This window comes from Taudactylus pleione, unplaced genomic scaffold (genome assembly GCF_031769625.1).
Source record: "Taudactylus pleione unplaced genomic scaffold, aTauple2 ptg000189l, whole genome shotgun sequence".
NCBI lineage: Eukaryota > Metazoa > Chordata > Amphibia > Anura > Myobatrachidae > Taudactylus > Taudactylus pleione.
Genome location: NW_028284591.1, coordinates 11,954,488 through 11,969,157, shown reverse-complemented (window position 1 = coordinate 11,969,157; position 14,670 = coordinate 11,954,488). Strand labels below are relative to the sequence as shown.

At 50.6% G+C, this 14,670-nt stretch overlaps 1 protein-coding gene across 1 annotated transcript in view; it reads right to left on the bottom strand.

The window, feature by feature from the left end:
* Nucleotides 1–14,670, bottom strand: part of PSTPIP2 (proline-serine-threonine phosphatase interacting protein 2) — a 177,303-nt gene that overhangs the window by 25,785 nt on the left and 136,848 nt on the right. Inside the window, exon 5 of the mRNA XM_088476514.1 lies at nucleotides 11,163–11,269. Coding sequence (XP_088332640.1) covers nucleotides 11,163–11,269 — 107 coding nt within the window. The remainder of the gene's footprint in view (nucleotides 1–11,162; nucleotides 11,270–14,670) is intronic.

Genomic DNA, 14,670 nt, shown 5'->3' with positions numbered 1-14,670 from the left:
GTGATTTTGGCTCTGATAGAGCCAAAATCACTCCGGGCCTTGAGGTTGAAAACCTCAACCGCAGGCTCCGGCACGCAGTTTCGATGGTCGCGATGGTCTTGACCATCAAACTGCACGCTCGTATAGGCTGTGGGTGGTGACCCACAGCTATACGAGCGTCCAGGAGGACACTCCATAGTTATGGAGGCCGGCCCTCATTCAGAGCGTGCGCTCTGCTCAGAGCGTACGGCTCTGAATGAGGGCCAATGATCCCTATGGCTACATGTATTTCCTGAAAAGTATCAGTGTGTTTTTATCAACCAATGGATCTTACTAACTGCTTTGGGGCTCATTTACATTTGGATATATGTAAGTCAGTATTATGACACGCCCCCTAGATGTAGCAGGACACGCCCACTTTACCGCCGCGATCATAGGTGCTGCTTTCACAATCTCCCTGAAATGCTTTTTCAAAAGTAGGCAAGTATGGTTCGTTTATGATCCCTCATGGCTGACCTACTGTACTATCAGGGCTGTAACTAGGGCAGTGCGACCAGTGCCATGGCACAGGGCAACGCAGGGCAGGGGGTGCTGTTTGGGCCTGTCAGTTTTACTCATGCTTGCCTACCTGAATATTGGATGACGCTCCAGACCCCCCGGAAAGGCAGGCTAGCCTCCCGGCTGCCGCCTGCCACCCCCGCTACTCATAGAAACCCCCGCAGCAGGGGGGGCAGTGCCACGATTCACACTGAATCGCGTCATCGTGGCCCCGCTCCCTGCTTCACAATGCCAATATTTTCGGCATTGTGAAGAGGGGGCGGAAGCACAATGTCGCAATCAAGTGACCCCGCCCCCAATGCCACATCATTACCCTGCCACGCCCCTCGCTGTACGCAGACATTCAGCCCCCTCACGGAAGGAGGGATGTCCTACATTTCCAGATGTCCTGAGATCGTGAGAACACAGGTCAAGGGTCTCCCATTCACCAATAGGTCACACCCACTAGGTGGCGCTGGGCAGCATTGGCCATTCTCATTAGAGTGCCTGGAGCTCCTGTGCATAAGGCAGTTCTACAGCACAGTCAAAGCCGCGTCACAGAGAGACTGCACTGGACGGGTAAGTGACATTAAAACACATTGCATTGTGGGCCTGATTCAGAGATGGACGCAATGGCAATTTTTAAAGGCAGATCGAGCGATTGTCTGCCATTGCGCATGCGTGTAAACCGCACAGCGCACGCGCAGCGATTGGTTTGCGATGACGGCAGCACGGAGGATCCATTCGCAAAGTGAGTGACAGGTAGTCAGCGTTTGGGGGAGGTAACGGGGGGGTAGCTAGGCAAATGCAGGCGTGTCTGACCGACTAAACGCCGTTCATGCGCGTGCATAAATTATCCATTGCCATCGGTTTAGCAGAGAGACCTCTCTGTGTGACAGGAGAGCTGCAGAGTTTGCGCCTGGTCAGACTCTCCGCATATGAAGCATGGTGGGCTGTGGCACGTCGATGGTACCGATGTTTAAGAGAAGGCAGCAGTGGGCGTCCCTATGCTTATATAGAAAATTTATCTGTCTGTCTGTCTGGTTATGCATTCAGACACCCCTGCACCAATTGGGATGAAACCAATGCAAGGTGGTCCAGTTGGATCCTGGTCAGGTTTTAAGGGGGTTAGGGTCCCGGTCGGACCTCCCCTTGGTGCACACTGGGCAGAACTTTGACCCTGGGAGCCTGTTCTGAGCCTTCCACTGGATGAATTTGGATGGAAACTTCACAGAGTGATAACATTGGATCCCAGAAGACATACTAGGGGGTTTGAGGTCCCGGGTTGGACCTCCCGTTGATTTACGCTGGGCAGAACTTTGACCCTGGGAGCCTGTTCTGGGCCTTCCACTGAATGGATTTGGACAACAACACATAATAACTTGAAGATTTAAACACAGGCAATGATGGGTACTCTAGCTAGTATATTATATATCCAAATAATCTTCAGACCTACTACCGTAACTGTTTCCATCTACAATAGATAACACAATGGTTATCAATGCAATGCAAATAACTGTCACCAGTAACTCGGCGGCAGCAGTAAATTATAAAACAAACAGTGAAGTTCTACTTTCTAATCCTATTTACTTACTCATTACGGATGCGGCTTTGCATTTATACTGAAGTTTCTTATCTCACACCAGAGACATGTGAGGCTGATGCTGTACAAAGAAGAACCAAGAGAGACCCAACAAAGAGAACCGGTTCTAGTGAGACCAGATTGTCTGCTTGCCGACGTGTGCTGGTCATATGACAGCCTTGCGCTAAGTGCGCATGTAGGACAGTAACGATGATGTAACACACAGCAATGCAGAGGGGGCTTCCGCATTCTGCAACAAAGGTGAAACGTGACATTTCTAACACCATGCTGTGCAGCTAAATGCACAGTTATATTTCCTGCTAAGGAGGCAGCTATATTAGGAATACACAAGGCAAGCATGGCCTCTATCCCACCATTATTATTATCCTTTATTTATATGGCGGGACAAGGGCTCCACAGCGCCTTACATAGTACATGAACAGAAACTGTATGGACAAGACAAGACAAAAAGTGACTTACAGTACAAAACATGTGCAGAACAGGTACTGCGAGATCACTGGCAGTGCTCCCTAAGCCGCAGCCTGATGGACAGACTGCAACCCTTTGGGAGTGGCCCAGGGGTGTATCCATAATGGGTGCAGGGTGGGTCCAGGGGGGCCCTGCACCGCACACCCTGCACCCATAGCATACTTACCTCTACGGAGTCTAAACCGCCGCGGGGGTCAGCATTTGAGGGAGGGAACGGGGGGTGGCTAGGCAAACGCAGGCGTGTCTGACCGTATCGCAGTCCCGATCGCAGTGGCTAGTTCGCGCCCTGCAATGCATACGCATGCGCAGATCGCAACAATCGGCGAATTGCGTGCGTAATTGCAATGGCGATCCTTGCTGAATCAGGCCCAGAGATAGATGTTGTAATTGAGACGGATAACACAAGTCTGAGGTGTCTTTGGTTGAGACAGGAGACAAGAAGTCCACTTGTTTGTTAATTAGTATTATCCTTTATTTATATGGCGCCACAAGTGTTCCGCAGCGCCTTACACAGTACATAAACAAATAAGTGAACAAGCAACAAGTGACTTACAGTACAATACAGTACAGTGCAGGACAAGGTTTATACACATTGCTGCATTAGTGATCATAACACTCAAATAAGCAACAGGGCGTAAACAACAAGGTGTTTTAGGTGCCCAAGTGAGGAGTAGATGACTGTATAAGGGGTAGCACAAGAGGGTAGAGGGCCCTGCTCGTGAGAGCTTATATTCTTAAGGGACAAGGCAGACAAACAGGAGTGACACAGATGGGGTAGACAGAGAGAAAGGAGCAAGCCAAGTATCAGCGGGTTAGGATGGGAGCTGGAAGGCTTTGATGAAGAAATGGGTCTTGCGAGCCCGTTTGAAGATTTGTAGGGAGGTAGAGAGTCTGATGGGGAGAGGGAGCAAGTTCCAGAGGTAGGGAGCAGCACGGGCAAAATCTTGGAGGCGGGAGTGGAGAGGAAGTAATCAGTTGGCATGAGAGGCGGTGTGCATTTGTTGAGCGAAGAAGGGGGACAGGAGAGTGAAGGGAGATGAGGTCAGAGATGTAAATGGGAGAGGATTGGGGGGCCTATTCATCATCGAAGGCCATATGGCCCCCGATGACGAAGTATTGATACTTAAGTATCCAACTTGCAGCGGGGGAAGCCTGACACCAGTGGCGTCACAAGGGGGGTGCGGGGGTGCGGCCCGCACCCGGGTGTCACCCGCCGAGGGGTGACACCAAGGTGCAGGCTCCCCCTCAGTGACAGGAGCCGGGTGCTGCACTTTAGTATTAAGTGCAGCACTCGGTTCCTGTCAGTGAGGGAGCCGGCACCGCACATGCCCGCGCCTCCTGCATCCCCCACCGGCACCACCCCATTGATAGATTTTGGTTACCACGGCCACGGGCCGGGTTCGGGCCGCGGGACCAAGCCCCTCGCTCAGTGTCACGCCCCTTCCTTGAAGACCAGGGCCGTGATGTCACGCCCCTCGCCTATTGTCACGCCCCACACAAAGGCCACGCCCCCTTTTCATCAGGTACCGCGCGCATGGCGTCTCTCCCCGCACCGGGTGTCACCGCGGGGAGAGACGCCACTGCCTGACACCGGAGCAATTCATCATTGCTCTGGTGAGGGGACAACTGCTCCAAAAAGCAGCTGTCCCCTCGGTTAGTATCGCAGCTACTGATGTAGCTGCGTTACTTACCTCCTCCCCGTCGGCCCGGCTATGCATGCGCACAGCCGCCAGGGAGGGAGTGAGGAGGCGGTGGAGGGATCCCTCTTCGCATCCCAGGAACTCCTTCCCATAGGAATGAGCGGGGCTACGAGAGCAAGCGCTGGGGCTACGAGAGCAAGCACCAGCTGAATACCAAGGGCCCTGATGATGAATGGCCCGGTAACTTAAATATGTGGAAACTAGCGTTTCTGCCTGGTTACCGGGCCATTTATCTTTTGATGATGAATAGCCCCCTGGGTGAGGGCTTTGCAAGTGAGTGTATGAACCCTGAATTGCTCTCTGAAGGGGAAGGGGAGCCAGTGGAGGTCCTGTAGGAGAGGGGAGGCAGATGTAGAGCATTTGGAGAGGAAGATGAGCTGAGCGGCAGCATTGAGGACAGAATGGAGTGGAGAGAGGTGGGAGAAAGGGAGGCCAGATAGGAGGAAGTTACAGTAGTTCAATCTGCAGATGACCAGTGAGTGGATGAGGGTTTTAGTAGCATCCTGGGTTCTGATCTTCGAAATATTTTTGAGATGTAAAAGACAGGACTTTGAGAGGTGCTGAATATGTGGAGGGAGGAGTCCAGGATAACTCCAAGACAGCGCACTTTGGGGAATAGAGGAGATAGTTGTGCCATCAATTGATAAAGAAATAGTGGTAAGTGAGGTGATGTGGGAGGGGGGAAGATGATTAGCTCAGTCTTAGACATGTTAATTTTAAGAAAGCGCTGGGACATCCAGGAAGAGATAGCAGAAAGACAGTTGGAGATACGAGTGAGGAGAGAGGGGGAGAGGTCAGTAGAGGAAAGGTAGATCTGAGAATCATCAGCATAGAGTTGATAATGGAGGTCAAAGGAGCTGATGAGTTCACATAAAGAGGACATACAGTATATAGGGAGAAAAGGAGAGGTCCGAGAACAGAACCTTGGGGAACGCCTACTGTTAGTGGAAGTCGGGGGGGAGGGGAGAGGAGTCATGAGAGGAGACAGAGAAGGAACGATCAGAGAGGTAGGAGGACAGCCAGGAGAGGGCAGTGCCACATAGACCAAGGGAGTGAAGGATATGCAGCAGTAGAGGGTGGTCCACAGTGTCAAAAGCAGTAGAGAGGTCAAGGAGAATGAGCAGGGAGTAGTGGCCCTTGGATTTGGCAGCAAGGCGGTTATTGCTGACTTTCGTGAGGGTAGTTTCAATGGAGTGTAGAGAATGGAAGCCAGACTGAAAAGGGTCAAGGAGGGAGTGGGAGGAAAGAAAGGTGGTAAGGCGGTTGTAAACAATATGCTCAAGGAGTTTGGAGACAAAAGTGGGCAGATGGGAACAGGCAGAGGGAGAAAGGTAGTGGATGAGGCGGGAAGGGATAGGGTCAAGGAGGGAGGTGGAAGTAGGGGAAGACCGGATGAGGGCCAAGACTTCCTCTCTAGATATAGTCGAGGAGGATGTCTAAGTTGGTAAGATGGGTGGGGAGAGGTGGCCAGGGAAAGGATGGGGAGGAGAGCTGAGGGTCTGGTGATATATGATGTCCTGATGTATGGAGTCAATTTAGTAAAGTAGGTGGCAAAGTCAAGGGTAGAGAGTAAGTGATGGAGACAAGGAGGGGTGGGCAGAGGAGGGAGTTGAAAGTGGCAAAGAGACGCCGGGGGTTTGAGGACTGGGAGGAAATGAGGTTTTTGAAATATGACTGTTTGGAGAGGGACAGGGCAGCACTGTAGGATGACAGCATGAATTTGAAATGGAGGAAGTCTGCCTGAGAGCGTGGTCTTCTCCACTGTCGCTCGGCGGTTTGTGAACACTTTTGCAGGTATCTGGTGTATTTGGAATGCCAGGGTTGTGGTGTGGATTTGCGGGGATGAGTAGTGATCGCTGGAGCAACAGAGTCAAGAGCAGAAGTAAGGGTGGCATTGTACAGGGAAGTGGCTTGTTTAGGGCAGGAGAGAGAGAGGGAAGAGAAGAGAGTCCAGCAGGGAGGAAAAAGCAACAGTGTCAATAGCGTCAATGTTACGCTTAGTGATGGTGGCCTTAGGAGGTAGAGGAAGGGAAGGAGAGAGGGATATGTTAAAAGAGAGAAGGTGAGAGAGGGGGAATGGGGAATTAGAGTAATGAGAAATATCACAACGGTGATAGAAGACCAGATCAAGTGGGTGCCCACTCACATGGGAGGGTGAGGAGGTCCATTGGGAGAGACCAAATGAAGATGTGAGGGTAAGGAGTTCAGAGGCAGAGAATTTTGTGGCTCAGCGGCCACAGTTCTACAACAGAGAGACAAGAATTCCCACCCCCCAGACACCGTAAAGACAGAACAGCAGGATTTAAATGTTATACTATTAATTATTAAAGTTTGAAGAATAATATTGCAGATTTGCCCAGCTTTATGCTGGGCAAATCTGCAACATTGTTCTTCAAACTTTAAGTTTGAGATGCACTGACAGCAGTAGCGTACCATATTGTTCTTTATATTTGGTATCTTAGGCACATTGCAGGCTCAGCTCAGAGTGTACCAGAGACGCCAAACTGAGCACATGAATTGGTTTTACAGATGTACAAACTCGTAGATGATACGACGGAACTTGACATGAGGAACAGCCATGGTCACTGGCATAGAAGCTCTTTTCACACGGATTCAGCCTCAGTTGCACACAGATGTTCACATGTCGCACACCAAATTGATAAGTGTATATTAGGAATGTAGTTTTGTCGCTTCTATGTGTTTTATTTATGGGAATAAGCACATTTTGAGTGAAAAAGACGCTCAGCATCCTAGTTGCATGTGACCTGGCGCACAAGAGGAAGTGACTGTAGCAACAGTAAGAAGGGACACATCTATATCCCCTCTGTATGCTTTAATACAACTCAAACGGTTCTTACAGCTCAGAAGTATGGCTCCGTTCTGACCAGCCGCCACTGGCTTACCGGCATGTACCTGATCCGGGCTTAGCACCTCGTATGGTTGCCTGGCAACAAAGACCTGTTCCTCAGCTCTCAGTGGGTCTGTATTATGACTCCCTCTCTCACATTTCTCTCAACAGCGCTACAGTCTCGTGTTCCGTCTTGATTCCACCCGGTGGAATTCTCTGGACACTTCAGTGTTTCCTTCTACAAAAGTGCGCAGGTATATACTCTGGCCAGCCCCTAGGCATTGTGGGGGCTGTAGTTCCAAATGCGGCTCCTGACTCAGTTCAACCGCAACTGCAGCGACTACCTGCCCAGTGACACAGCACAGACATATGTGGGTATCACATCACCACCAATGATCTGGGGTCTGCACTGTGTCACCACAAGAGATCCAAAGTCTGGGGTCTGCACCGTGTCACTACCAGCAGTGATCTGGGGTCTGCACCGTGTCACCACCAGCAGTGATCTGGGGTCTGCACCGTGTCACCGGCAGTGATCTGGGGTCTGCACCGTGTCACCGGCAGTGATCTGGGGTCTGCACCGTGTCACCGGCAGTGATCTGGGGTCTGCACCGTGGGCCTGATTCAGAGACGGACGCTCTGAAAAAGCGCTCGCTCTGAATCAAGGCATTTTTTTTGTTTTTTTGTGCGGCCTCCTGGCCGCTCCTATAGCAGTGGGTGACCACCCACAGCTATTGCGAGCGGCCAGGATGATGGTCGCGATGGTCAAGACCATTGCGACCATCGGGGCTTGCGACGAGACCCTTGTGGTAGGGTCTCGTCTTCCGCAAGCCCCAGAGAGCTTCTGGCTCTAATAGAGCCGGAAGCTCTCCCACTGACATCACTGGTGATGTCAGTGGGGCCACCCACAAACGGCAGGCGTTCGCTTGGGAACGCCTGCATTTGTGAAGCCACCCCCCTGCCACACCTACAAAACGGGGCGACAGCCGCCCCTTTTGTAGTGTGCCACGGAGCGAGAGAATTTGTCTCTTGCTCTGGGGTTGCGCACGCACAGTGCGGCCGCTGCGCATGCACAGAGCCCACCATCGACCCTCTTGCGAGCGCTCAAGCGCTTGCGAGCGGGTCTGAATCAGGCCCAGTGTCACCATCAATAATCTCTGCAATGTAATATCACTGAAGCATTTTATATTCATGTTCATCAGCGGTGAATATAGTGCAGGAAGTATGTTCTCATACATGACCGGCCCCACGGTACTATCAGTATTTCCATATGAACATCAGTTACATACAGTTCCCCTTTGTGATACAGATCTGTTGATAGCAGTGTGTGTTTTACTTCATCATACTGACTGATGGTGTAAGAGAAAACACTAACACTCTGCTCACGCATGGCAGGATTCCTGGCTTTATGTTCTCATATATTATTTCATTATTATGACTCGTACCATAATGCAGGGAAGTTTATCAGATCACTCAGACCCTTCTCCATTGGAGTGCTGACAAATGACTCTCTAGGCCGAAATAAGATAGACAGATACAGGGGTTAACGTGAGCCGGAACGAGGCAGAACTGTGTTCACTTCTATTCGGAGATGAAACCAGTTCCGCCTCCTCTGACCCACCTAACCCCGGCGCCGCAGGGAGGCGCCATTTGCCAGGCACCCGCTGAGATTTTGTTACCAGCGGTCGCCCAGCTCCCTCCCTGCAGCGCCAGCCGGATGCTGGAGCTCACACTTGTGCACTCTGGGAGAGACGTCATGACATTTCTCCCATAGTTCCGTGGAGCGGCCAGCCAGACGGACGCGGACACGGGAGTGGGGCTTAAGGTAAGTATTGTTTTTTGGTGTTTTTTTGTGTAAGCGGCTTCATATTTGGGGCATTACTACAGGCGGGCATTACTATTGGGGGCCCTACTATGGGGGGCATTTACTTGGGGGAATTACTACAGGGGGCACTACTAATGGGGACATTACTACAGGGGGCAATGCTTTTGGCACAACTACAGGGGGCATTACTACTGGGGGCATTACTTCTAAAGGGAGCATTACTACAGCCACTACTGGGGGTACTGCATAAGGGGCACCACTGCTGGGGTCACTGAATAAGGCACACTACCACTGTGGGCACTGCATAAGGGGCACTACCACTACTGGAGGCACTCCATAAGGGGCATTACCACTGCGCGCACTGCAGAAGGGGCACTACCACTACTGGGGGCACTGCATAAGGGGCACTACCACTACCGTGGGCACTGCATAAGGGGCACCGCTACAATGGGAACTGCATAAGGGGCACTACTGCTGTGTGTCATACATGAATAAGGGACAATGTGAATTGGGTGAATCAAGATTGTGCTACTGTGTGGCATAATTTGAATTGGGAATACTTTAAACGCCCCTGTTTAAAGACCACGCCCCTTTTTCAGCACGCGCATACGACGCACTGTCCCTTTTCTTACAAAACGCCTGGGGGGGGGGATTTAACCACTTCTCTAGGACCACTTTAAGTGATAGATAGACAGATAGATATGAGATATATAGATAGACAGATAGATATGAGATATATAGATAGATAGATATGAGATAGATAGATAGATAGATAGATAGATAGATAGATAGATAGATAGATAGATAGATAGATAGATAGATATGAGATATATAGATAGATAGATATGAGATAGATAGATAGATAATATTCTCTTATGCTTTACATCATATATATAATATATTGTTTGCTTACCTAAATTAATAAACTTTAGTGAATATTTGCAATGCTTTTGTTTTGGAAATGTCATCCAGACATGACGTTAGCAGACTAGGTACTGATGAGTTACAAGTTTCCCTATTAGTGTTAATTCTAGCACCCTGCACCTGTCACAGCACATGCAGTTCCACTTTCCTGCCTGGGGTGTCGCTCTTTGTTCTGGTGTTTCTAGCACAATCAGCTGATGCCACAAACCTCTGATCTATAGACCAGAGTGAGCTAGAAGCAGCAGAGCAGAGAGTGACACCCCAGGCAGGAAAGAGGAACTGCACAGGTTATGACAGGTGCAGGGTGCTAGAATGAACACTAGGGCCTATGATACATGTATAAGCGACTTGACACAACATCACCACATGCTTGCTGCCACCTGTTGAAGTGCTCCTCTCCAGGAGAAGCCCAGAGAGACGAAGCAGCTGACCACTCTGGGGGGGAAAAGCCGGACCCTCACATCATAAGGCCCTGCCTGGCAATATTCATCGAGGGTTAAGTTAAAAAATTACGCACATTTGCATTATTTTAACCCTGCTCCCTCCCTACGTACCCGCGATTCCCGGTATTAACGCTACATCCTGCCCACTTCATTAGGAAGTGGCCAGGATACAGGAGATCCACCCAGTCTTCCGGGGGTGACTACCCGAAAAGCTAATACATCATTGTTGACATGTAATGTTGTCATCTCTTTAATAAAGGCGTACAAATATCATATAAGAATATACTGCTACTTATATAGTAAAAATGTAAAAACATATTTATTAATATATGCTACCAAATGAAAGAGTCACATTTTGCCCCTCCCTCAAAAAATAAAAAAATATATATATATATATATACTGTATATATCAAAGACACTTTGCTGCACTGTGAAAAAAGTTAAGGTGCGTAAAGATTTGCCGATATTTTAAACGACTGAACAATAACTACATCGTTATCGTTCAGTCGTTCACTATATCGGCCAGTGTGTACGCTAAAACGATGAACGACCAACGATGCGCGCTCCCGCAGGTCGTTGGTCATTGTCGTTCATCATCCGAACATGCAGGCCAACCGGGCGATATTGTCAGGTTGTTGAATGTTCAGGGATGAGAGAGGGTGCCCGGCACTGAACGATATCGCTCATGATATCGTTCATTAAAGACATTGACCACACCCCTGCCAGGAGTCACACTAGACGATATCGCTCATGGAGCGAATCGTCTAGTGTGTACGCACCTTTATTCCCAAATAAGACTGCGCAAATGCTGCCATTGTCATGAATGAACGTCTCTTACCTTCTTGCGCTCCAGCCTCTGTCGCTCTCTAAACTCCTCCATCTTCCTGGCCTCATCCCGTAGCGTCTGCGCCAGCTGGATGTGACACTGGCCGATATTATCAATTTCTGCCAAAAAAAAAAAAATAATAGATTGAAAAAAGACAAAATCCTCATGTACCATCGCGCAGTAGCTTCCAATATCTAAATGTTCAAGCAAACCTTTACTATTATTATTACTATTATTCCACAAGGGTTCCGTAGAACGTAGATTACCTACAGGGCCATAGAGCGCTATAAATGTATAGTGTTATGAGCATGTTGAACGGCTGGGAGGCTGGGTGAATATGGTTGGAAGCAGCACAGGAGATAATCCTGCAGGTGAGAATTCGCAATCATGGGCGTCTGGGTGGGTGGGAGTTTAATGCTCTTCATTTAGTGTCAACATACTCAAGTCTCAAGTCGGCATTTATATGAATCATGCCCACATAGGGTAAAATTTGGGTAGCAATGTTAAACGATTATTATGGGGGGAGGGGCTGCTGTGGTTCTGATCTGAAATAGATCTGTGACCTCAGAGCTCCTGGAGGAGCGAAGTACTCATGGCCCAAGACAGAGGCGTAGAGAGAAAATTAAAGGTCAGCCATTGAGCAATACATGGCCATGGTGGACATCAGCCTTTCTGTCACTCAGAGCATTTAACCACTTGGTTTTACTGGGTGGAATTTCAAGGATTTCTCGGAATACCGTAACTTGACTATAGATACTTAGGGGCATATTTACTAAACACATTTTGTGGAATATCTGCTGCGGTAACCCTGTTTCCGAGCGCGATAGCAGCCTCCAAAAGTTTTGTGAGATTTACCTAATAATAGCCACTTGCGGATGCATGGTCTGTTGATCGCCTGTGCACAGCAGTGCATCGATGGTCCAGCAGCACAAAGTAAAGTGATCGCTTGCAGCTGCTACAACTGATCCTAACCATCCATGAAGAGCGACATATTCCGTATCACTGAGGCTTTCCCCTGCAGTGGCATAACCAAGGCCGGCTCTAGGGGTGTTCGACCAGTGCTGTCGCACAGGGGTGCCACTCATAGAGGGCGCACCCCTCCCCAACATCCCGATATCAGCGGGAAAGTACTGTCCCGCTGTTCCACCCATGGGCCGAAGTGGCCCGCGGACGGTCAAATCGGGAGGTTGGGGACCCCCACCACCGGACCCCGGAGACTCTGAATGGATGCTGTGCGCATGCGCGCGTGACGGGAGAGGGCTGGGGGAAGCCCAGCTAGTGAGGCTCCTCCCAGCCTGACGTTATTTGAAGGTGAACACGCCTCCTAATAACATCACATAGGGGGCGTGGCCTATGGTAATTAGGCCACGCCTCCATTTTCGGTCGATAGGGCGCACTGGAGAGGGCCGGCACAGGGTGCTCCGACCCCTGGAGCTGGCCCTGGGCATAACGTGTGTGTGTGGGGGGGGTGTCGAGAGGGGCAGGGGTGCGTCAGCACCAGTCTAGGGCACGTGCGTTCTGCGGCACTCTAGACTGAAACACGACGGTGTGTTTGTTTTAGCACTGCAGCCAATGACAGTCAGGCAGACTCTTATTCGCTGCTGCACCCAGTGCCGGAGCCAGGGAGGAGCTCACTCATGAGCTCCGCCTTCCGTCTTCCACACTGGGTGAAGGGAGATCTCCCATATTGCCCACTGCCGAGCGGGACGGGAGCAGCGCAGCAGACAGAGGCGGGTGCGGCAGGAGCGGGGATTCTGTGTGCGTCTATTTTTTTATGTGTAAAAGACACTGCATGGGGGGCATTATTGGGGGCACTATATAAGGGGCACTGTATAATTGGCACTGCATAGGAGGCACTACGTAAAGGACACTACTAGGGGCACTATATATTGGACATTACTGGGGACACTACTGGGAGGACTGTATAAGGGGCACTACAACAGAGGGCACTGCATAAGTGGATATACTACTGGGGACAATAAGGTGCATATGGAATGGTAAGGAACAGTGGCGGAACTAGAGAGTGGTAGGCCCAGGTGCAAGAATATGCTTTGGGCCCCCCTGCGCAGTGTCCCATATACAGTGCCCCCAGTAGTGGTCCCCCTATGCAGTGCCCCCAGTAGTGCCCCTTATACAGTGCCCCCAGAAGTGGTCCCCCCTACGCAGTGCTCCCAGTAGTAGTCCCCCTATGCATTGCCCCAGTAGTAGTTCCCCCTAAGCATTGCCCCCAGTAGTAGTCCCCCCTATGCATTGCCCCAGTAGTAATCCCCCCTATGCATTGCCCTCATTAGTAGACCGCCCCCAGTAGTAGACATCCTATGAACTGCCCTCAGTAGTAGTCCCCGCTATGCAGTGCCCCCAGTAGTAGTCCCCCCTATGCATTGCCCCCAGTAGTAGTCCCTCCTATGCATTGCCCCCAGTAGTAGCCCCCCTTATGCAGTGCCCCCCGTAGAAGTCCTCCCTATGCATTGCCCCCAGTAGAAGTCCCCCCTATGCATTGCCCCCAATAGTAGTCTCCCTTATGCAGTGCCCCAGCAGTAGTCCCCCCTATGCATTGACCCCAGTGGTAGTCCCCCCTATGCAGTGCCCCCAGTAGTAGTCCTCCCTATGCATTGCCCCCAGTAGAAGTCCCCCCTATGCATTGCCCCCAATAGTAGTCCCCCTTATGCAGTGCCCCCAGTAGTAGTCCCCCCTATGCATTGTCCCCAGTAGTAGCCCCCCTATACAGTGCCCCCGGTAGCGGCCACCCTCCTGACCAGTGTCCCCATTAGCAGCCTCCCTATACAGTGCCCCTAGTAGCGCCCCCCCCTATGCTGTGCCAGTGTCAGTTCCCCCTTACACACACACAAAAAAAACACCACACAACTTACCTGAATCCCCGCTCCTACCGCGACCGCCACTGTCTGCTCCTCCCGGTCCGCTCTTCTGCACTATGGGAGAGAAGTCATGACGTCTCTCCCATCACCCGATGCGGGGGGAGCCGGAAGGCGGAGCTCATTAGTGACCTCCAGCCGGCTCCCTCCGTGGATGCAGCAGCCAATGAGAGTCTGTCTGACGGTTGTGTGTTTGTTAATGTGTAGTGCTGACCGCTCTCACTGTGGTCTGCACTACACTTGTTGGGCCCGGGGGACATTTACTGAAATATTTTGAAAGAGGCTAAATATGACTCTGCAGCTTGATCTGATCACGTGAAAATGATTCTCACACTTACATGACCATTAGGAAACCAGATTATAGGAACTGAGGGGTCAAAAATTCTGTCCGTAGTGGGCTTCCCTCCCACCGTTCCATAGGGACGATGCTTCAATCCTTCAAGAGAGATAGGGCGGGATGTACTAAAGAAGAAAATGCTGTAAAACTCCTAAAAATTCAGTTTTCAGGAGTTTTACCGCATTCCCCATATGTGCAAAGTACCGGAATGCTTCATCCCTGTAAGGGATCTAATCGGATCCCTCCCATCAACCCCAGGGCAACGTCTTCAAGAAGATGGGTTTACCCACTGCATCCAAGCCCCGGAGTG